General features: G+C 38.2%; 1 protein-coding gene across 2 annotated transcripts; it reads right to left on the reverse strand.

Annotated features, from left to right (window-relative positions):
* Positions 1–24530, reverse strand: usp40 (ubiquitin specific peptidase 40). Of its 2 annotated transcripts, none has more exons than XM_038273308.1 (31): positions 23859–24530; positions 23718–23785; positions 19135–19248; positions 16780–16944; positions 16496–16642; positions 16269–16412; positions 14884–15012; positions 14637–14753; positions 14347–14454; positions 14065–14268; positions 12412–12547; positions 11830–11911; positions 11084–11255; positions 10907–10991; positions 10725–10795; positions 10233–10642; positions 9699–9840; positions 9542–9602; positions 8021–8074; positions 7739–7827; positions 7488–7574; positions 7151–7187; positions 6959–7023; positions 4260–4334; positions 3968–4174; positions 2728–2846; positions 2554–2619; positions 2199–2409; positions 1957–2052; positions 1769–1863; positions 1–1353 (listed from the first exon to the last, which is right to left on the reverse strand). In XM_038273308.1, the coding sequence occupies exons 1-31, from the start codon at positions 24055–24057 to the stop codon at positions 1263–1265; spliced, it is 3846 nt and encodes a 1281-aa protein (XP_038129236.1). In that variant the 5' UTR covers positions 24058–24530; the 3' UTR covers positions 1–1262. The 2 variants fall into 2 exon arrangements, with proteins under 2 accessions (XP_038129236.1, XP_038129228.1); XM_038273300.1 differs by having other exon boundaries at positions 12412–12550.
* Positions 24531–24763: the final 233 nt, after the last annotated feature.

A 24763-nucleotide genomic window follows, 5' to 3' on the forward strand; every position in this document is an offset into this window, starting at 1 on the left:
TTTTCTTTTTCATAACTTTATTATTCATTAAGGACTTTCTTTAAAAGCAGTCACTTTACAAAAAGCACTGCAACAATAATGCAGACCGATCCTCACTAACAAACAAATATCCAACCAGTGATAAAAATAATCAATGTAGGGAATACAAAAGAAAAATTACCATTGGTTCAAAGCCAAGAAAACAAATGGATAATGGTGAAGGCAAAACTAAAAACATTTTTTTAAAAAGTATAGCAGAAAAACATTTCCCTGAAGTTCAAACATAGCGCATGCAAAATAAAGCCTTAACTATTCCTTAAATGAAATCTTAGATCACATGTTATTCTTCATTTCTTGAGAAAAAGTAGAACTTGGCAATTAATGATCTAGAAAACCCCAGCTGAGGCATTAACCCGGTGCTGAGCTCTTTAAAAAGTAGAAACCATTTATTGAAGGGAGCGGGGCAACAGTTTAGAGTAAGGATAAACGGTGAAGAACAGTTTAAAAGAGGTAGAAGAAGAGGAGTTTAAGAGGTGAATTATGAGGTAGGGAAGAGAGCAGTAAAATCGCTTCTTTACATTAAGGCCCATCTGTTATCTACCCTGAAACAAACACACCAACAGTTACTGTTCTCAAGATGCCGTGTTTTTATTTGTGCAGCACAGTGGCAGGTTTCTGTTTAAAAAGCGGGCTTAACTTAATCATGTAAAGATTTAGATTTCAAAAAGAAAATGTATTTCTAAACTTTATTGAAACAAAATTTAATCCAAAAAAGGAGATTTTTTTTTAAAGTTCATTGTTTATACAAACTTTGAAATTTTAGTTGAATAAAAGCTCATCTTTCATCAAGTCTTAGGAGTCTAATTTCATCTGTAAAAAGCCAAATGAAATCAATACAAAAAGGAAAATAAGTCTCCTGATTGACTTCCAATAAACAAATGATACACTATTGGAAAAAAAATGTATTAAAAAGACCTAAAAGCAGTAATACTGCAATAAAAAAATGCATATTACAGAAAAACAGTGCAAAAATCAAAAGATTGGATATGTGTTCTGAAGGATGACCTGGATGAGAACCAGGAAGGTATTAGGATTCATTTTTGTAATCGTTACACTATTTGTGAAAAAACAGTCTTGTGTAGTATATATATATACAGAGGAAGTATTGGCACCAGATTTATTCAGGAGATTGTCCAAGAGCAACGTGGCATTTTAATTCATATGGACGATGTAATGTCATAGGACGTCCCGACTTGTCTGCGAATCAATTAAAAAGGAGGATGCTATCTGAACTCTCCAACGCTGATGGACAACGGCACCTCTACCTTCCTGGGTTTGTTTTTCCCGGCACCGTTGGAGGCTGCAGCCTGCGCTCTGAAAAATAAGCAAAAGTGCAAGATTTAACCAAAACAAGCTAAATAACTAAAAACAAACATTTTGCACTGAATTCCTGCAGTGTTTTCTTTTTTTAAACCGCATTCCAGTACATCTTTGATTCCCAGGATCCATAAGGCTGTTTTGGTTGTTTTCACAAACAAAATAATGGTTACAGAGATAACAATGGATTCATTTTAGTCCTTTCAGAAATGTACAAATGCATGCATTATAGATTTTAAACCAGATCTGATATACTGTAAGCTGTACTGATGGCAAAAAACAAAGTGAAATGATTCATTACCACAGAATGGGAAACTCGTTACATCTTTATGTGATTTCATAAACCAGTGTAAGGAAAATGTTTTATTTGATGAGAAATTGAGATTTTCTTGTATATAGAAAGAGGTCCCACCCTTTCCTGCGTTGCTCTGCCTGTTCCCTGAGCCTCTGCTGGCCTTGCTGATCCTCTTCTGTGATGAAGTCCCTGTTATTGTCAATCAAAAGGTTCTGAGGGAGGAAAAACAAACGGAGGACCAGATATAATACCCATCTTAGGAAGACCAGAAAGACTGTTTAAAAGATAAAGGGTTTTATTGATACCTTAATACCAATTACATCTCCATCTCTAAGGTTAAATGGCGGCCCCAAAAGGGATTCTGCCTTTTTCTTTTTCTTCTTTTTAGAAAACTGCTGAGTCTGAAAGGAAAAAGATGCATCATATAGCCAATCAGCTCTTACTGTTACAGCAAACATCCCTAATGCAATGTTCCTTCCCAGCTCTTTCAGGTGCACAAAAAAGACAAAATCCCAGAATGTATATTTTTCTATTATGCATACAGTACCCAGTTGGAGATTTCTTCCCAGGTGTGTTTTTCAGGCTGATGTTTGGCGAGCAGCAGAGAATCGGGAGAGAGGCCGTAATGCGCAGCCAGACTGGTGCGCAGAGATCGAGGAGAAGAGTCCTTGGAAGTGTCCCAAACCAGCTCCTCTGTAGGATAATACCTCCTCTCTCCTGGAACACCCATCTTTACATTCAGCAGCACCTGTTTTGGCCTTTAGATCAGCAAAAATATGATTTTTAAACTAGACAAAAGGGAGAATTCTGCTTTTATAAAAGTAATTAAGTTGTGAAATGAAATGAAAATAAATATAAAGCAGCAATAGAGGAAAAAAAACAAGTCCATCAACAAAACTCACCCAAGATCTTCCTCTTTGAGTAGGCCCTGCACACAAAGATCTGTCCCACTGGTCAACTTCAGCTTCCTGAGCACAAAGATAACAAACTATGTAGGAAAAAGTCCAACTCAAAGCAATCGGCAGCTGTCGTCCAACAAAACCATTCGGCAACAAGAGGGCATTAAGATTTTAGACCTGAGTGTGACTTGTTGTCCTCTAAGTATACGTGTTGGACGCCCTCCGTCCATCTGCCAAACACGCAGGAAACTAGTGACCGGGACACATACGTCCTGGAGTGCTGGTAGCGTCAAAACCTAAAGGAAAGAAGCAGGTCACAATTAAAATGGTTCATATTATACAGCCTACAGTGTGAAAGCAAAACGTAATCCTGTCCATGTTAACCTGTTGGAAGACGCTGATTAGAGGAGTCTATACTGGACTTTACTCAGAGGGGAACCTTTCAAGGTAGCAGAAATGTATATTATATTATATATTATATTTGGGTGATAAGTCAAGAAAGTTTCCATTTTCTAATACAACTCCTCAGATTGGACGCCAATATAGAGCTAGAGCTGCAATTAACCATTATTTTTTTGCAAATCAATTAATCTGTTAATTTTTTCGATTAATAATCAGATAGCTAAACGTTCCTTAAAGAAGATATTTTATGAATTAAACCTGGTGAAACCGGGCTGCTCAGTGACACAGTGGGTAGCAATGCCGCCTTGCAGCAAGAACATCCGGGTTCGATGCCTGGCTCTTTCTGCATGGAGTTTGCATATTCTCCCTCAGCATGCGTGGGTTCTTTACTGCGGTTTAAGGTTAATCGGTTTCTCTAAATTGTCCTTAGTTGTGAGTGTGTGTGTGAATGGTTGTTTGTCCTGTTTGTCTCTGTGTTGCCCTGCAATGGCATGGTAACCTGTCCAGGCGTACCCCAACTCTCGCCCTTACACAGCTGGATATAGGCACCCCATATATTTCCATGGATCCCGCTAATCCCAAGCGGGGTCGATGGAAACCAGGTAAAACCAAAACTTTTTCCACTTGAGGAGTTCTGGATAGAGCATATTGACAAACGAAAATGTTGTTTTCTATTCTAAATGCAAAATATGCATATATTGCAATGCAATATGCAAAATTACATATATTTTTTTATATTTTTGACATAATTACTGCTCTAAGTGGGTCGCTCTGTCAGCTAGAGGCATATTTTGTAGTCTCTATACTCCATTTAACGATTAATCGATTACTAAATTAGTTGACAATTTTAATAATGGATTATTCACGATTAATTGTTTCTGCCCTATATAAAGAATAAGGCTATTAGAAGGGGAATTCGCACATTTTGATATCAAGTTTTCTATAATAATAATATTATAATGCTCTGTAATTGTTTTGCCAACACTGTATAGTCGCACAGACCACAAAACCTTACCTGGGTCTTTAAGTCTTCCAGCATGGCATCATCGGATATCTCAACCTTTCCAATGTTTCTCAGCTCCACCATGTTTTCACCATGCAGTAACGGAGCACAAAATCCATCAGTAGCATCCGTTTCCCACATCCGCTGCTCAGCAGGACTGCCTTCTGTGCAATTAGATCTCAGATCCATAAAAAGCCACACAGAAAGTTTGAGAAAGCCCTGAGGGAGAGGAGAAAAAAAATTATAAGGTAGCTATGATTATTTTTTTATAACTCAAAGACAAACCCTGGAGAATTTCAGGTACCTTTGGTGGTAAAAGCCCTTCTGTAACAACTAGCGTTTCTCCATTGCTGATCTTGAGGTCTGACAGGGAAGCATCCTGGGAATAAAAGCCTGCCGTTAATATCAATCTTAAGGATTACAGTCAATCTATAACGGAAAAAAATCAAACTATTCCTGCTAAATCGAAGTAGATTTTTATTATTTTTTTAAACATGAAGGATACATTGAGTTGTTGTTTTTGATACCATTCGTTTCCTTTCTTACACCATCAAACCTAGATTTAATTTAAGACCTTGTTACACTGATGGAGTTTAAAATTTAGTTTTTTTTGTAAAATAAGTGGATTTCTTGAAATAAGCAGGTAATTGAGACACTTTGCCAATGGAATAAGACAATTTACATTTAAAATACAAAAACAACAACTGCATTCTCTTGCTTCAAGTTTATAATATCAAATTATCTTGTTTTATAAGGGTAAAAATTTCATTCCATTGGCAGAACATTTTATTTACCTTCAAAAATTAGGGTCAGTAAATTGGTTTTACTATTTTTTTTTTTTTTACTTTTTTGCAGTGTTTAAATTAGTGGTGGGCATAGATTCATTTTTTAAATCTAGATTAATCTCACTGTAATCTTGGAAATAATCTAGGCATTCATGATGTGTGTGTGCTACCTCCAGAATTTAAAATAACAGGTTTACTTTTTTTTGTTTGCAAAATCACACATATTTTCGTCTTCTTATTTAAGGATTTGACAAAGTTATAAATATTTTTATAAAAATATTTTGCTCATTTGTTACTTTATTTTTGCTGCAAAAAATAGATTCCCAAGTCCAATTATAGATGTCCCACTTGCCTCCAAAAATCCGACTTTGGGGCAACAGAGTTTAAATGCGTCTCTTGTGATGTGAAGATCCCGAGTTTTTTTAAAATGTATAATGACTCTAGCTCTAGAAATTAAATAGGCTGACATGCCGAGAATTACCTCCCCTCTCGCACACTAAGAAAATGGATTGAAATATGAACGAAAAGGTAACTTTTAAACACATTCTTAAGGTTTTCCTATTTCTTATGCATGGATTAATAAAATTGAGAGTTTTGGTAGACAGATAAATGCAGAGAAATTCCTGCCTGCCGAGAATAACCTCACGTTGCGGGAGCGTGCTTCGCCCTAAACTCTCGCACATTGATGAGAAAACGGATTGAAATGTGAACAAATAAGGAACTTTTAAACATAATGTTTTGTCAGAAATAATTTAGAATGGTGTTGATAGCAGAAGCGAGAAATACCATCCACTCAGCAGAGAATATATTCATCGGACACTGACTGTAGCACATCGACTAAAACATGCCTCCATACAAGTAAAAATTGTATTCAATTGAATTTATCCGTCTAACAAAACAAAATTTTAGGACATCAATGCATAAGAAATGTCAAAATATTAACATGTTTAAAAGTTCCCTTTTCATTCTTATATCAATCCGTTTTCTCGTCAGTGTGCAGGAGGGAAGGTAATTCTCAGCAGGCAGGTATTTCTTAGCACAGCACCGGCGTTTTTATAGCTGGATACATGTCAGCACGTCAAGTTCAATGTGGCAATTTCACAGTACGCCTACACAGGTTGGAAGAATAATTTGTCCTCATCCCCAGATATACATCCACACTAAACTATCAAGGTGAAAGTCATCATTATTTCATCATTCTTTGGCTTTTGACACCATGTAGAGCGTTGATTTTATGTATATACATGCATATTTTTATCCTGTGCGGGCAGTGCTTTTATTTTATTTACTTTTATTTATTTTATCTTTTTGTGCAGCTCTTTGGAAACCTTGTGTTTATTGAAATTGTGCTATATAAATAAAGTGGATTGGATTAGTATAGACCCAGCTCCCAACCCAACTGAGAGAATAGATTAACGGCAATATTTTTTTATGTTACTATGTTTGTTTATTAACACAGTACGTTAACGCCGATAACAGCCTACCACTAGTTTAAATATATGTTTGTATATTAGCGACTGCAAACAATAGATCATCTACTGGGCTACATTAACTTGTGTAATAAAAAACAACAGGATTAAATTCAGAAAAATAACCAACAAATATAGCTTCTCTGCACTAAGTTAATTTACTACAGAGTTTATTTTGTTTTGCTGATTTCTTAAGCAGATATTAATTTTTCTTCCCTCATTTAGGTGATAGAAATGGCACTATGGTAGCAAACTTTACAACAGTCTCAATTTAAACAAAAATAAACACGTATTAACAATTTAAAAACAAAGCAAATGGAGAAAGCAGCAATGCATTCACCTTGTGGGATCTCAAGGCATGGCTGCTTAATGCAAAGATATCATGCTAAACGCATGCACATACCGGTGGGTGCAAAGATCACTAGTATGGGTGAAAAACATTAGCTAACTCACATGTTGGTCTATCCCTAGTGTTCACCTATTAAAAACATAACTAGCAAGATATCTGGATGCCAAATAAAGATAAGTAAAGCAGTTTTAAACGTTTTAAAAAGGAGTTGATGTTGGTCCGACTTTCACATTGCTCACTAGCTTTTGATATGCAATCTATTCATGCTCCATAGAGCTACTCTGGGTTTCTCAGTGCCGCAGAGCAGAGTAGAGGGGACTAAGTGTAAATTTGGGGTAGGCAGGACCCAACTATCCGCTTACATACATAGACATACTGTCGACAAAACCCATTGATTCACCTCATCCATTAGTGGCTCTCCAACTTCCTCACACCAATCTAGCCTCCTTAAGTGCCAACTGGTACCTGAAAAGAACAAGATTACCAGCTGAGCAGGTACTGAGAGCACGGAAGCAGTGGGAATGATACAAATGATCTAAGTAAATATAGATGGTGAAAATAAACAGAAAGAGAAACAATGATAAAAACTTACCATCAAGCCCAACAGCATCCAGCATAGCTTTAAGACACTGAAATAAAACAAACAGGTTTTTGAAGAAGAACGCTCGTTCTGGGAGAAAATTATCTTAATTTCTAACCATAGTGACCAAGATGATGATTACATCTTTCAGCATATAAAAACCTGAAATATTCAACACCTGGGTTAGGATTCTTGGATCATTATCTCTAAGCCACTCCTTATTCAAAAACAAGTAATAAACATTCTCCACAACAGAATTTCAGGTTTTCATAAAAAACACAAAGATAATTGTGAAATGTTTCTACTTAGATTACATATATAAAACTATTTTGTTTTTAAATGTCCTCACTTCTTTGACGGTGCATGTCTTCTCTACGATTATGTCCATCTCCATGCCAGCAGAGGGGGCTGAACCAACAGTAAAGTGCAAGAAAAGCTGAAAAACACAGAAAGTAAGTTCTCTACTCTTCAGTCAGCCCACAGACTGTCACAACTCCTTGATTTGTTTTACGATATAGCAAACTACAAAACAATCTGCTGTTTTCATCGCTGCAGCTGCAAGGAAAGAACATTTTAACGGAAAAGAAAGAGATAACACACCTGTGATTCCTTAGGGGCATTTCCCGGGCAGAGAGTCAACGTGGTCATGAGTCGCACGCCTGCATCCCGAACACTTAACTCCTCGAATACTGTTAGGAAAACCACAATGAATCGGAATGCATTCAGTTATAATAAAAGAGACTGAATCAAAGACAGATTTACGAGAGGTAAATATCAAAGACTTTTAGGAGGTCAGATTCAGAGGAAGCATCTATTGATATTCGGTAAAAATGAGGGGGATTTCCAAATAAAGCGGCTTTCAACTGAGAAATGACACAGTACCTGGAGGAAGGAGTTTCCCAGAGCAGTCCACCTGCCTCAGACAGTACGGCGAACCTGCTCAGCAACACAGAGGAAATGAGAAGTCACACACCTTCAAATGTTTCACTGCTTGGCAGATAATGATCATACATTTAAGTCCGATGGCAACAGGTATATGAATGACCTGCAGTAGTGCTCTTTTTTACACACAGGGTATAAGTCCGTTATTAAAGGAACTGCTCAGCTCCTCTACATTCTGGTGCGGAGGTTGAAAGGTTTTGTCCATGATTGATTTAAGCTTGGACAACACCCTCTTCTCTGCAACTTCCTCCACAGAGTCTAGAGCACAGCCCAGCACAGAAGTGGCCCTCCTCACCAGGTGGTTCAGTCTCTTTCTGTCACACTCTGCGCTGCCAGGGGCCCAGCATACGACAGCATAGAGGAGGACTGAGGCCAATAGAGAGTCATAGAAAGCTTTTAGCAGGAGCCGGCTAACTCCAAAGGACAACAGCCTCCTTGACTTGTGTCAAAATGTCATCCTTCTGGGTGTGTACTACTCTAAGAAATATCTTACAGGCACTACTGGGGCACTCTTTTTACCAACTTAAAGCCACAACCTGCTTGTGTATTCTTGCTAAACATATCATTGGCTGTGTCTGAGCGCCCGCATAACCCCTAAATCCCTCAATCATTATATAGAGCTGGGACTATATAGAGTGGACCTTATAGTTAACTCAGTAAATTGACCGTTCGTACAGATGATAACTACTTTTCGCTCCCCGTTTGTCACATTACTCCCCCTTGCCGTACGGTGCATGCACAATCTTTATTATTTGTCGGCTCTGACGCTACCCGACAGCAGCGACAAATCCCGGTAACAAATCCCATGATGCTTTTACAAGAGAGCTCTCTGCGCAAAGCATTCTGGAATATATCTGCTCCTCTAGTGACCAGGGATAATCACTACTTTTCACGGTGCAGTGTGAGAAATTTTGAGTCCACTACTTTATCATCCACTAGACATTTGGACACTCACCTAAAATGGCCAAATCACTATATAGGGCACTACATAGTAATTAGGGAGGACATTCGGACATAGCTGATCATTTATGAGCAATGTCTAATTTTTCATTAGCATTCCTTTGATAGTCTTTAAAATCCCAGTAAAAAAAAAAAAAGATTAAAATCTGTAGTTATGAGAAAATTTCACTAAGTGTGATTAACACTTTAAGTCAGAAAAAGCACATTTTCTGACAACTGGTAAAAAAAAAAAGTTTTAAACATACTTATGATTTTTTTTTAAATACAAATGGGTCAAAAACCTTTGAAATCCATATTTAACAAAAAAAAAAAAAAAGAAATTTCTATGAAAAAAATTAGACCTTCCAGATTTTAAGTTGAAGTTAAATAGCTTAATGTCCACTATATTATTTGCAATACATAAAGTACGAATCATAAACTGAATTATTTTGGGGTTTTTCTATTGTTTAAGTGTACCTCTAATGCTGCAGGACTGTAATTACAAATAAAATAGCATCTTGCCTGAAGGTTCTTCCAGCAGCTGCAGCTCCTCTATGGCTCTTTGTTTCACTTCAGATAGCAGCTGTGTCAAGACAAATTAGACAGAGAAGAAATAGACTTGGTGAAGAATATGACACAATAAAAACAACTTCAATAAGGAGAGACATAAATTACTGACCATATTTCCTGTGGCTGGAACCTTTACAGTCTTCCTTAGTTCCTCTTCGTCTCCGTTTATTAGTGGTCGGAACTCCACCTGGAGCCAGCGGCAGTCTGACGGCGTAGTCACGGTGACCACATCTCCATTTTGGGTGAACACACTAATCACAGCCGAGAATAGGATTGTAAAGCTTGAGTAAAAGGGAATATGTTCTTTTTACAAAGTTTTATAGAAATAAAAATCTGAAGTGGGGCCTTGCATAGTTCAATCAAATTACCCCTTGTTGCCATTAAGAAAAAACACCCCCAAAGTATGAAGCAGCCACCACCATGCTTTAGACCTAAGCAGACTGTGCAGAAGGAATTTTCAGAATGATGTTGGTCTTTATGTAGGCCAAAAATGTAAGTTCTGTTATCATCTAATCAGAAAAAGGCCAGATTAGTGGAGTAAATTAATGTTTTTTTTTTTATCTAACATTTTCTATATCACATAATGTCCGAATAAACCCTGATGAATTCTGGAAAAAGTCCTGGAGCCTGCGACATAGCTCACCTGCTGTCGAATGAGTGCGGCTCCAACACCAGCAGAGCATCTCCATCCTTCAGCGACAGCTCCTTTAAAGTCCGCTGCATGTCATCGGGCGGGAACACCCTCCATCCGCTCGCACCCCCTCCCTCCCCCGCCCCCTGACCTCCCACCTTTCCTCTTTTATGCTCCTGACACAGTAGGCTCTCCCTCGGCTCCCCAAGTGCCTCCCTCACCTCCCCAAGAGTTGCGCCCCCCGCAAACCCCCTAGCTTCCCTTTTCAGTCCTGGGCCGACATTTTCAGAGCCTGTTCCGTTTTTTTCACATTTCACCCCATTTTGCACTTCCTGCCCAACATCTTCGCCCAGAAACGGACGGACGACAGTGAGCAATACAGGTTCCCATTCAGCTCCAGTTTGGACTGCGGAGCCACAAACCTGAATGAGACGGGAAGCACAGAAGGAATGAAATTCCATAAAATGCTGAGTAAATAGACCCCTTTAGTTTATCGTCCCTTACCTCCATCCCATTCCAGACAAACAGATCAGTATTCGTGTGGATTCCTGCACCGTAGAGAGAAACGCCGTCATCTTTGAAGAAGAAAACAAGAGAGGAATGATTAAAAAATAAGTATTTCTGATTCTAGTTTCTATCTTCAGGCTTTTTGTTTTATAATTTCTACTGAACCATAAGTCCCAAACCTGTCAGAGTATTGTAGAGGTGTAAACCAGCAGGTAGGCTCTTGGCTACCGTCAACGCCATATCGCCTTCCCACAATTCCTGCTTCTATATTTTTGTCCAAAAAAACCAAAAACATTAAACTTCTTGTAAGTAAGAATTTCCACACAATGGGTAAATATCTAATGGAATCACAATACATGGTAAATAGTTATCCTCAGATCTCCGACGGTCTTCCTCCGGTCGAAGCTCAGGTTAATGCTTCCACTTTGGTCCTCGCCGACTGGCTGCAGGACTCCATCCACCATTTTGTAAAAAGGGGCCAGGTGCAGACGCAGCTCCACTGTGTTGTTGGCGGCTTCAAACTCCTCACTGGAAAATAAAAATGGTAACACCCCCACTTGCTAGCTCGTCTGGCGAAGATGCTTAAAAAGCCTCATCTAACACTGAGAATGAACCATTTGGTTCTCTCTAATGCTAGCAACAAAAAAAGGAAATCACATAAACTCTAATCAACTTTATTTTCATTTATCAAAAGAAGAGTTTTTGTTTTTTATATAGATTTAGATTATAGAGTTTTACGTATATCGGTGAACATGGTGTGTTTTTATTTTTGTATGGTTATATCTGAGTTGAATAAGTATAACTTTATTGAAAACACTTGCACAGATTTTATCATGTTTTCTTTTAATGAATGAATAAAATAAAAAAAAATAAAAATGCTTTTCACAAATTTATCAGGAGTGGTGATGTGGAGGGCTCCGGATGTGAACCCTACTTATTTTCAACTTTTTCTGGGTGGTGTTGTAGTTTACTCTTGCCTTCTATCAGCAGGTTAGAAATCTTGGCCACAACTGAACCTTAATGACTCTGAGTCAGATCCTACTAAGCAGCTGTACATATAATAACAGAGTAACATGTTTCACGTGTGTGCTTGTTTCCATACCGCATCTGCTGCAGCCTCCGGTTCTCATCCTGAGCCATCTGGATGAGCTGAGTAGGAACTTTATATCGTGGATTGTTTAGAGCTGGAAAAAAAAAAAAAATCAAACCGATATACTTAAAAAGGAAAATTACAGCTTCCTCCATAGTTAAATGAAATCTTTATTTTATTATCAAGTTGTTTTTCCTGGACGGGGCCGCCTTTTACAGCTGCTTTTTGTATCTCTGCTTCTGTCTCCTTGAACCCCAGTCGGCCTCGGCAGATGGCCGCTCACACTGAGCCTGGTTCTGCTGGAGGTTTCTTCCTGTTAAAAGGGAGTTTTTCCTCTCCACTGTCGCTACAAGCATGCTTAGTGTGGGGGATTGTATTTAAGTCAATGAGTCAATGCAATCAACTGGTTTTCCTTAGATAGAAAACTTTGTATCGATTTGACTGTATGATCTGGTTGAACTGTAAAGTGCCTTGAGATGACATGTGTTGTGAATTTGGCGCTATATAAATAAACTGAATTGAATTGAATTGAATTTTAGAAAGGCAATGTTCCAAACACAAGATGCAAAAAAAGGAAAAAAGGTTAGCCTGTACCTTCGCCGGGCCTGTGCAGCTGTGTTTTTCTGTAGAACAGCATGTAGGCGCTCTCTTTGCCCTGGAACTGCTTCTCGATGTCCGACTCCCTGATGGAAGTCACAGCCGAGTCATTCAGGTCAAACCAGTGGCTACCCTGCTGACAGACGGGAGGAAGCACCGTGAGAAAACAGTCAGAGTGAGTCACAAGACAACCTGCTAACGCCAGATGTGGGACACATGTTTCCAGTGGGCTACATTCATGTAGGTGTGTGATATTTCTTTGCTTTTGCAGCCAGACACCAGACATATGTCAAAATAATAGAATAAACATAAATCGTCTGTTTCGCAGAAAATTTACTATCTAACTAGTTTATTTATTTATTTAGCTTTTAGTTAACCAGGAAAGCCTTATTAAGGTTAAAATCTCTCTTCCATGAGTTTTCTGGTCCAGACAGCTCTGTTTAAAATGTCCAACCGCATTCAATCAGACTAGATTTTAAAAACAGGTTTTAAGTAAATAAACTAAATAAAATCTCCAAATTAATGTTTATGTAGAAAAAGTTTTCCCCTTGTCAGTTCTCATCCTCAGGACTAAAAATAATCAAAACTACCAATAGCAAAGACTGCACTGTGCAAAACCTTTCAGCTGGAGAAATGTAGAGCACTAGAGGGAGAGTAAGTCTATGACAGCTGTTTAAGTTTTTAAATGATACGCATCATCCACAGACAACGACTCAGAGATGGTTCTCCACCGGTAAAAGGTGGCTCCACTTCAGTTTGGAGGAGAGTTCCTGCCTCAAGTGGAGGAGTTCAAGTATCTTGGTGGGGAGACTGGAGCAGGAGATCAACAGATGGTTCATTGCGGCTGCTGCCATAACGCAGATTCTGCACTGGCCTTATGTGGTAAAGTGAGTTGAGCAGAAAGGCAAAGCTCTCAATTTACCAATCGGTTTGCGTTCATGAAACCAGGATCATGGCCGAAAGAACAAGATCTTGGATACAAGCGGCTGAAATTAGCTTTCTCTGCAGGGTGACTGGGCTCTCCCTTAGAGATAGGGTGAGCAGTTTGTACATTCGTAAGAGACTCAGAGTAAAGGCGCTTCTCTGACATCTTTCTCAGATGCCGCCCGGACGCCCTCCTCTGGAGGTTGTCCAGGCACTTCCCACCAGGAGGAGGCCTAGAGGATGACCCAGGACATAATGGAGGGACTTTGTCTCTTGGCTGGCCTGGGAGTGCCTCAGGGTTCTCCAGGAGGAGCTGGAGGAGGTGTCTGAGGAGAGGGAAGTCTGCTGAGATGGGGTGAGACAGCCGCCCCAACAACCCAGTTCCGGATAAGTAGAAGATGATAAACAAAACAAAACACTTTTCTGACACAAAATAACATTTAGAGGCGAGTCGAAACATCATCACTTCCATCATTTATGGGTCTAAGCCTGTAATCTGTAGCAATAAAAAAAAAAAAACCTGTGTAGTCCAACTACATTAAATTAATTTGAGACTGCCTAATTGCTGTAGAGATGTAAACAAGTACACATACTTTTTACTACATTTATTAACTCCTGGTATGAACATGGACACCATCATCATTAGTTATCATTAGCTAAAAGACCTCTGAAATTTACAATTTTTTACATTTCAATGAGTTTAAAGCCAGGTTGATTTTTTAATACCTCTGGTTGTGCTTTATGCGTTTGATTTGCCTCCTGCTGCGTATCAGAGGCGGCTCTGTCTGAAGCTGCTGAAGGGTCAGAGGTCACGGTTTGCTCTGATGCAGAAGCAGAAGTATCAGTCACTTGGCTTGGAGGGTTTGCCTTCAGTGCCACCCGGGATCCATTGGACACCAAAATAAAAACGTCACTGTGAGACTGCAGGAACTAAAAAAACATAAAAGAAAGGATTAAATATAAAAAGTAGCTTTTTTTCAAAGTAGGTGGAAAATATAAAAAAATTACCTTTCCAATTGGACCGTAAAGTTTTCTAAACCTTTTGCTCCAGGATGATCCAGTTTTATCCAGAAGCTTTTGACCCAGCTGATCCAATAAAACACTTTTTGAAGACTCCTAGAGAACAACAATATTAGTGTGGCTTAATAATATGATTATGGCTAAAATCTGCACAAGTTTACAAAAAAAAAAAAAAACAATAAAGCAATGTAATAAATATAATTTCAGAACACTTCTACAACACATTCTAAGGTTTCCTCATGCAGCAGTAGTCTGAAGGAGAACAGCTCTAAGTGTACCTGAGCAATGATCGCAGTAATAATAGACAAAGGGTCGTCTTCTTGTAGGTTTTGCTCAGATGACTCCTTGACTTCCTTCTCGATTTTCTTTTGAGCTTTTGGTTTGCAGTCATCTTCCTGCAAAAAACACAGATTGGCTGTTTTTAGGCAGGTGCACACATTCACAAAAAAATAAACAAGAAAACTAAAACCTATCAGCAAGTTTCTCATTCGGATAAAAATAAATCTGCGTTTTTCTTCTCCTCACCGGAGGCTCCCACAGTCCAAGCTCATCGATATCTTTGATGTAAACATGGTAATGGCCGCCATAGCAGCCTCCTTTATGGATAATCACGGAAAACAGTTCATATGTGAAATCAGAGTCCTCTGCATCAGACTGTAAGAAAACAAAAAAATAAATAAATAAATGCACCCTTCAGTTCTTCTGTTGGCTCTGATGTCAAGACCAGTTTGTTTACTGATCACATTAATATTTCTATAAAGAAGGCAGTCGTATGCTTACAATGCCGACTGCTAACAGGTCCTGCTGGAAAATAAAATCAGTATCTCCATAAAGTCCTTTCAAATCTCCAGTAGGAGGGTTGCTTTGAAAACACAGCGGGTCAAAAACAAACTGCATTTCTGTGCTTCTCCGTTCTTTTTCTAGAATCTTAATTCCCATATTAAATACAAATAAATCTGGATTTTGGACCTCCGAGTTAAAAGTCCAGTCGGAACCTTATTTAGCCCCAGAGACATGCTTCTCAAGTCCTCTCTGGTTCAGGAGGGATTTAACACAAAGAAGGGAAATCAACACCGGTGTGTGCATGGACCGTCCTCCCTGCTGCCCTCTGGGAAGAGGCATCGCAGCATTCGATGCAAGACCAGCAGGTTCTGTAACAGCTTATTTCTCCGCTGCCATCAGACTGTTGAACTGTTGAAACTCTAATCAAGTCACAGATCGAGACTCTGCATTAAACTTGTAAACATCATATTTGCACTAGATGGCGAAGTTTTCCAATCCCTTTAAACAGAACTCAACTCAATGTTTCTACTGCTTTTTGCACCATATTCTTCTGATCATTGCTGCACCCTATAAATTAAAATGTTCATCTCACTGCAGTGAGCTGCTCATTCACTGTTGAAAAGCTGTATGCATTGAAATTTCATTTTGTATACACTGTGTATACAAAATGAAAATAAAGTTTGTCTAAGTCTAAGTGTGACAGCTTCCTCCACCGCCAACCAATACACCGTTTTTATTTCCTCTAAACACTTCAAGCTGGAGTTGCATTTTTTTTAACCATATTTTTTCCTTCCTCTATACTTTCCAAACACACGCTGGGATAAAGCACTAAGAAACCCCAAGCTTTTCAGCAGTGACATTTGATCTATATTCTCCTTTTGGCCTCTGACAATGACTGACTGCTGATCCTAATCATGGTTATTTCATCCACAACAGAACTTTTGTTTCTGTTTTCTCTGTTTAATTCCTTACATAATATATTTCTCATACACTGAATGTCAGGTTTTCAGTAGCTATAAGCTGTAGTTATTCAAAAGAACTGCAATAAATACATTTTTGATCATCAATACTTTCTTAAAATGTAGTTTAAATTAAAAACAAATGTTCAACTGAAATCTTTGCAGCACCTGCTCACAAAATGGTCTCAGATTGATGGTGAGCGGGAAGGTGTAGCGTCCGGTCTCCTTGTATCGTTCACATTTGGCAAAGTCAAAGCTGAATCGCAGCAAAGACATGGTGATAAACGGGGGCAGCTGCTCCAGCTTGGCCGACTGAGAAACACCAAAGAAAATTGGTTTTTGATGGAAGTGAGAGCAGAAGATGTTTTTTTCAGGGAACTTAAATGCATACGAACCTTGGCAGCAGTGACCAACCTGGAGCACTGAGCACAACGATAAAGGTTGTTTCCTTCAAACAACTCCTCCTCCACAAACATGTTCCACAGAGCCTCCTCCAGGCTGGACACGCCACAAACACACACTGTCAAATCCAGGAAGTCCTCCTGCAAATGAAGGAAAATCACATTTAAATAAAAAAAAAAATTCAAATGAGCTGACATACATTTTAAGCTTTATTATTCTGGTCCAAACGACCGTTTCCAGACATCCAGTCTACAAGGATATCTGCCCAGCAACATACCTTCCTCTGGCTCACGTTTCCACACTCCTTACACACGATGCTGTTGACAATGGTACCATGGTAGAGGCGCTGGATCAATGTACTGCCGCTGGTGTCCACAAGGGAGTGCTCCAATGCACTGAACAAAATCTTGTTGAGCTCCTGCACATCATGCTGATTCGTCCCCTTGAAAAAACATGAAGGGCAGTTCAGATGAGGAGACAAAAACGTTGTTCTTCCTTTCCTCCATTTCTAATGCAAACTTTCCTTTATCCATATACTTTTCTTTATCCCTATACTTATGGATATGACTTTTCTTTATTCACATACTTAAAAAAAAAACAGTTACCTTCTTGTAAGAGTTAAATACATCCATAGATTATCGAAAACAATATAAGAGGCGAAATGGTAATTTAAAAAAAAAAATACATTCCCAGATTATATTGAATTAAATATCATATCGATAAAAGAATTATAGTGTTTCTAGCACATCAAATTTACACAGCTACCAAAGCCAAACTGCAAAACACCAAAAAAGGAACCCAAAATGCTTGGTGATACTTTTTCAGCCCCATTTTTTTTTTTTTTTTTTTTTAGAAACAAAAAAGTCTGAGGCTCATAAAAATGCAGTGCAGCATTATTCTATAGCAGTGAAGGACAGATTAAAACATGATCGCTTAAAGTCACAGGAAAAGAAATGTTAAGCTTCAAAGGAGCAAAGATCGCCTTGATTGCTGAAAATAAATTCAGATCCAGTATTTCATCATGGGTCACTTCATCAATAAGTTAAATACTTGCACTGTCCTGCCACAGCAAAGCAATTAAAATGACCAAATAAACACACACAAAAAACAAACAAAAACCATTTATCTCAATACATTTCATGATTACATTCATATGAAAGGACTTTTATGCATTAGTATAAAGGGCATGTAGCAAGAAGGGATTATAACCTTTATGTCAAATGTTGATTAATTAGTAAAAGTTTAACAAAAAAAAGACCAACTGCAGCTGGTAAGACTGTTTGTCTGACTAAAGGACCCAAATCCAGCTGCAATATTTTTGTGCTTTATTTCTCTCATGAAAAAAAAAAAATCTTCTTGATAAAAGAAATAAAGATTATGAAATATAAAATGCACTACAAAGACAAGTCATTATCAAAAGAGTGATTACTTTATAGAGAGAGGCCGTGAGTTTCTACAAGTTTCAACAAGCTGCGGTACATGTTGGACTTTATATGGTTATTTAAAAGCTGTCGGAGTAAAAAAAAATAATTAAACTGATTAAATTACAGCTCTAAGGTGCTTAAATTTAACTATCCATTGAAGTAAGTGTCTTTAGTTCTTTAATGTGACTCCATAGCTCACCTTTGGGCTCATATATGCGATACCTTTAAAAGGCCGACATAGTTTAATAGCACTTTTATATTGTTAGGCTTTAAGTTATCCGACAAATTCATTGATCTGAAAATCAAACCAGACTAAACATTCATGATAAAGGAGTTGGTTGTAAATGAGCTATAAGAAGGATGTGATTTGGTTTACCCGTAGAACAAAGAATCTATCCCTCCCTCCAACAAACACACAGATTCTCTTCACCTTAACCACCCATTCAAACAAACTATGACGTTTCTAGAGCCTCCTGTACTAAATACATCAAGGATTTCTAGACTCATGCTTTGATGCTTAAGTCAAGAATGTCCATATAATACTTTTCTTCACTGGACCCATAAGCATGACTGTTTCCATTTTGTTTGCTATTCAGATTACAAAAAATATCGTCAAAAGAAGATCAACACGTTGCACGTCAGAGCAGTTTGGGATCCTCAGAGGCTATCAATATTTTCTGGAACCAGCTAAAATGTTCGCAAGACTTGCAAAATGTAATGTCAAACTCTGAAGCGTCCACAGCAGATTCCATTTTCTTATTCAATTAGCTATCTTTAATTAGCAATTTTTTAAATGTGAGTGTTATGAACAGCCTGTCAACAGTTATGGTTATTACTCTATCACTAGTAGCTTATCGCTACCAACCCACAGAAGCTTAGTGGTTTTAAGGAGTACAGCTGCTTGTATAATCACATTGCTGCAGTTTTTCTCCCCCCCCCCCTCACTGGAAAATTAGGTTTACATGCCCCATGGCAATTCGTGTCTCTGTAACGTTTTGTCCTCCTTCCTCGGGTAGTAATTTTGCAGCTGGACGGCCTCCAGAAAGAAGTGGAATTCCAGTCAGGTTACTTGGGCTGACTGCTATTAAATAGTGCAACCACGTTTTGTGCTCTTAAGCACGTCCTGGAGGATGTTACTGCAGGATAAAAATCCATTACTGAATTAAAGAAGTGTAACTAGAGCCTCTCCTTTTCCTCCCATCACTAACCTCGCTGCTGTTCCAGCCGAAGCTGTCTGTGAGGTCAGTGGTGGAGGCGCTCTGATGGTCTATTAGCAACAGACGGGCAAACAATCGCTGGAGCTCCAGAGGAATCACCCTGACCTATAGGGAATAAAAGAAAAAATGAAGCACACGTTAAAACTTAAACAGGCGTTAGTCTGGAATATGTACTTATAGTTTTGTAATTGTCACGCACAGCTATAACAGGACACAATAGAAAAGCAACAAATCATGTAAGAAGCAAGAAGAAAAAAAGCATGGGAGGTTTTTGACATAAAATATCTAAAACAAGGTGATAATTGCAGGACAGATATGTCACAGACTTTATTTTTTTTAAATTAGGACAAACAGTTCATTTTAACAACACTGAGACGTTCATGTACTAGATTAAAACAATAGAAGCTTAAAAAAAAAAACAGGATCCAAAGGAATAAATTAGCCCCTTCTCTTGTGAGAACTGCACTTTCACTCGTGTCTTTGTTTTTTAAAAAGGTCTTAGAAAACTGAACCAAATTTTTACTGGACACTGTTGATCCTTTGCTTCTTCTAAATTGGTTGCCTGCTTTAGATTTGAACAAAAAGTTTAAAAATAGTTCTGTGTTACAATACAATGCAAAAAAATAGAAACGTTAAATCGATTTCTGCAACCATTTTAATAGTTAAAAATGTAAATCTTGGTTTTAAAAAAAATTATTTTGAAATTTTAACAAATTTATATAAAAACCTTCACCTTGATTTATCCAACTTAACCTTCCGGACGTTTAAAAATCAGCACTCCTGTTCTCAAACATGGCTCACCTTGCAAGTTAAAAATAGTGGAGGGAAGACCAACCTTCTGTTATTATGAGTATTCTGCAGTGAATTTTTAAATCCAACATCATCAAGACATCCTCTGAGATTTTTGTCCATACTGATCAACGGCTGCAAACTTAATGCAAGATTCCCTTTCTCACCAAATCCCCAGAGGCTTTCTATTAGATTTAGAGCTGATGACTCTTAAGGAAACTGGGGCACAGTGAATTAGTTGACATAATAGAAAAAAAAAACTAAACTTAGATCATTTGATTGTGGTGAATTACCCCTCTGAAAGCAAAAAGCAGAAGATACACAGTGGTCATTAATGGATGTATAAGGTCAGCAGCTTTACCTGGTTAGGCTGAGGCATTTAATAACTATTAAAGATGCCAAAGTGCCATAAAAATACCCCCTCCACTATTACACGACTGTTAAAAAAAACATATTTCGGCAAAATCTCAATCAGGCTTTTTAAAGATTGGGGGAAACTGGCCAGAAACCTTCTATTGGTGCATCCCTAATCTTTCTATTTGTTTTTCATGCCAAATTCTGCCCCAAACATGTGATTAATGCTGCTGAAAGCAAGACTCATTGGGCCATGCAGTTTTTTTCCAACTTGAAATTGACTAATCAATACTTTGCCACCTGTAGCCTCAGTTTCCTGTAGTTCATGCATGCTGCTCTGCCTGCCTGAGTAATAATTTGAGGAAACCAATCAGTTGGTTCTCCTATGATAGAAATAGAAATTGAACTTTATTGATCTCACAATGGAGAAATTAACTCTCTGCATTAACCCATCCTCTTTGGGGAGCAGTGGGCTGCCACTGTGCAGCGCCCGTGGAGTAGTGTAGGGTTAAGGGCCTTGCTCGGGGACCCAGAGTGCCGGCTGTGGGGATTGAACCGGGTAACAGTTTTTTTGGGCTGCCAGCGGCTCTCCGCATCATCGTCTGCCATGGTTGTTCTTTTTCTTGGCGCTTCTGCGTAAGTTAGAGGGAATTATAGGTCTGGCTGAAGTAAATCTTTTTGGTATTCATCTTCGCTAACATATTGTATGTAAAGGTTATGGTTTAAATTGACACTCTGGATTACCCATGATTCCAAGTCGTAGTGTAAAAAATAAAATACTCAAATACATCGTTCTTTTAAGGTCTTTATTGCGGTTTGAAACATATTATAGGAGTGTATTTTTACCAACAGTCTAATGAACTATACACAGTTATTAACATAGTAATAAAGTACCACTGTCTGCTTTGCTATTAGTGTCGTGTTTAAACGGCTCACCATCATGTTGAAATCTGTCATGTGTTGGGGTATAAATAAGGTCTGGTCAGTCAAACTAGTATCAGATGGGTTTAAGAGGAATTTTTCGCACCATTACATCTGCAAAGAGACGTCCTAGTCCACAACTGCGTAGGGGGCCAACCAGGTGTCAGTGACGGGGCCCCTAAGCAACTGTAGTCTCTGCTGACCGATAATTACGGCATTGCTTAATGCAATGTGTTGCTTCATTGTTGACTGTCTAACAGGTGATAACAGGTGTGGTAGAAACCAGTGGTGGGCGGTGCATATGGTAACTAGGCCTTCAGTGGGCACCCCTCAACTTTATCTACTTTTTATCCCTTGAGCTCCTGTTCAAAGACTTACTTTCACTTATTATTTAGGTAGCACACACATATCATCCTTATCATATTTTTTTCTTACCCTTATCTTATTATATTCTTATCCTTATTTAATTCATTTTCTAATGGTATTTCCCGCAAGGGATTATTAAGGTAAATAAAGTAATTCTGATTCAACAAAACACAAATGACCCATTTTAATCTAGATTAATTCCAAGATAACAGTGAGATTAATCTAGATTTTAAAAAATGTATCTATGCCCACCTCTTGTGTATGTATATATATATATATATATATATATATATATATATATATATATATTCGCACACATTTTGATGTCAATTTGCAATGATGGGTGTCAAGGGGTTAATATCACCATTTTCACATTTTAACAAAAGAAACGATCAATAGTATTCAAATATGAAATGTAACAAGTGCAGGTATAACTGAGACAAAGATTAGTGTGAGCGAGAACGCTAAGATCAATTAAACAAGAAGCCCAGTTAAGAGAACCGCAATCCTCTACCTCATAACCACAGCTCTGACACATTTACACCATCAGGAGCCGTTCAAATTCAATATGCATCTAAATACCAGATAAAATGGAGATTAAGTGTGAAAATAAAATATATATAACACTCACAAGATGTGCTGATTATTTACAAACAAAATCCTTCTTCCTGTCTTTGTGCAGGAAGTCTTTGTATCTCCATTAAGGATCAGAAGAACTTTTAAAGAGCAAATCTAAAATGCAGATTGTCGTTAGCTTAACTTGGCTGTAAATATTTTGCTCTAACTGACCAATCAGAGGACAGAAAATGCTGACAAATGTGTGGGTCCTCTAGCTGCCCCCAAATCGGAAATATTATTGGTTGAAGAAAATGTTCCTCACTAATATTGTTAGGTAACATCAGCCAGTACTCAGTCATCAAGTGAAACGCAACAAAATTAAGAGAATTAATTGTTTTTCGAATAAATTGATAGAGCTGGAAAGAAGAAAATGAAAGTTTAGAAGGCTTTGAAGGCCCTCGCAGCCCGCCACTGGTCGTTACTATGCAGTTGTTTATCTCTTCTGTAATGGCAGTGCACTGTCATGAGGTGGGATATCCAGAATGTATGAGGACAGGCAACGCTATCCTTTTTTTTTTTTTTTTTTATAAATACTGGACTTTTCAGATTGTTTTTAACCCTTGTTTACACTAAAAAAATAAGCATTTTTTAAAAGTGTAGATCTCTGATTCGTAGAAAGACAGATAGCAGGCAAGCAGCCAACTTCACAGCATTAAAGGTAAGAAAACTCTCTCTTTTGAGACTGATGCTATAAATATTTAATTAGGGAACCACAAGGTAGAGGAAATTAAACTAATTAAAAACATTTATTATAAATAGCAACTAACTGTTGGTTTTCATGATATGTTTATTTGTGTAATAACTTATTTAACTGCTTTTTGTGTACTGGTACAGTTGTAAATTGAAGATAATGTGTTGACTTTATCATGCATAAGGTATGCAATAACTAAATTGTTCTTTTTTAAGCAGGATAGTCAAAAAAGAAAGAGAAAACACTGACATACACATCCACGCAATGTCTCAAGCTCCAGTGAGTCATTCTGAGTTTAAACTTTTCTTATGAAGAACCATAATTTTGGTCCACATTAGGCATCAAAAGGGGTTTACACTTTATTCAGTGGTGCCAAATAATTGATGGATTTATCGTTTTTGTTCTCTTACAGATGGATATCAGTAATGTGGAACAATTTTGTGAAGGTCAGCAGCATGTGTCAGGATGCAGCAGGCAGCACTGTGCAGTTTTCTGTTGAAGAAAATGCTCCTCACTAATATTGTTAGATAACATCAGCCAGTACTGCTGATTCTGAAGGCCCTGGGCAGATTTGATTGACATAGCAATGCACTAAGGCTTAAATCCGATTGGACAAAAAATATAGAGACCACATAAATGTAAAAGAAGCAGCTCAGTAATCAAGAGAAACTTTACAAAATTAAGAGAATTAATAAGTTGAATACATTAATGGAGCTGGAAAGAAGAAAATTAAAGTTTAGGTTGAGAATATTAGTGTTTCTGATAGATTTTAGGCCAGCAGAGAAGGCTTTGAAGGCCCTCACAGCCCACCACTGGTAGAAACTGAGTCACCTACTTTGGCTCCTGGTTTGTCTTTGTCCTCAAGACGCCCCAATTCTTCTGGTCCCAAACTGAACAGCTCCTCTACAAACAATACAAAAAAAAACAGATTAAGGAGCTGAATGGTCTCCTGCTGACCTGCTGCTGCTGTCTGTACCTCTAAACTCTGGGGTGAACAGCAGAGTCTGGAGCAGAGAGTTGAGGTAGCAGGTCCCTCCCTGATTTTTAATGCCGCACAGATTGCTTCTTCCTCGGGGTGGAGGCGGGGGCTCCTCGCCCCCTTTAGCAGTGCTCCCTTTGTTGGAGGTCGAGGCGAACCCTTCGTCCTCTTCCTCCTCAAAAAGGTTTCCAAACATGTCAATGTGGGTTTTATTTCTCGGTTAATTTCACTCCCAATTGTGATGTGGATGTTTCCTCCCAGTAAAACGCCTGTTAGCACTCCGCTGTACACTCTTGCTATCTCATCTTGGTCTTGCCAAGCTCCCGGTTGATAATAGTCGGACTGACTCGAAAATAAGAGGAATTCACGGGGCTAAACATCGCGACCAGACCCCGGTGTGAAAGCTGTGGGTGTCTGGTTGAGTAAATCAATAGCAGCTTTGATAAGCTAAGTGAAAAGACTCAAATCTATCAGTCTGTCACACACACACAAAAAATGTAAATAAAAGACACTTTGATTTATCCAAACAATGACTATAAATAAACCTCAAATATGGCTTTCAAAAAATACTCTTTCTCCTGCTGTAAGTCTCAAAACAGAAAGCTGGCGAAACGTAAATAGAAACACCATAGCTGAACAGTAGGCGGCCATGATTCTTCCTGGGAGAAACCAGCCGCGATGCATTGTGGTACTTGTAGTACCTCGCATGGTCAAAATGCGCCCTTGACAGGAAAATTAGGGATATGTTTGGAATACTTAACCTTAACATATTCTTAATCAACGATAGAAAATAAAATATTGAATAGTGTTTAATTTTATTATTATTCTTTTTTTCAAACAGAACATTTGGTTTAAATACCACATTCCCTACAGGCTCATATAACTGAAGCATTGTGGATGTT

This window comes from Cyprinodon tularosa, unplaced genomic scaffold (genome assembly GCF_016077235.1).
Source record: "Cyprinodon tularosa strain WSP-4 unplaced genomic scaffold, ASM1607723v1 ctg120, whole genome shotgun sequence".
Lineage (NCBI taxonomy): Eukaryota > Metazoa > Chordata > Actinopteri > Cyprinodontiformes > Cyprinodontidae > Cyprinodon > Cyprinodon tularosa.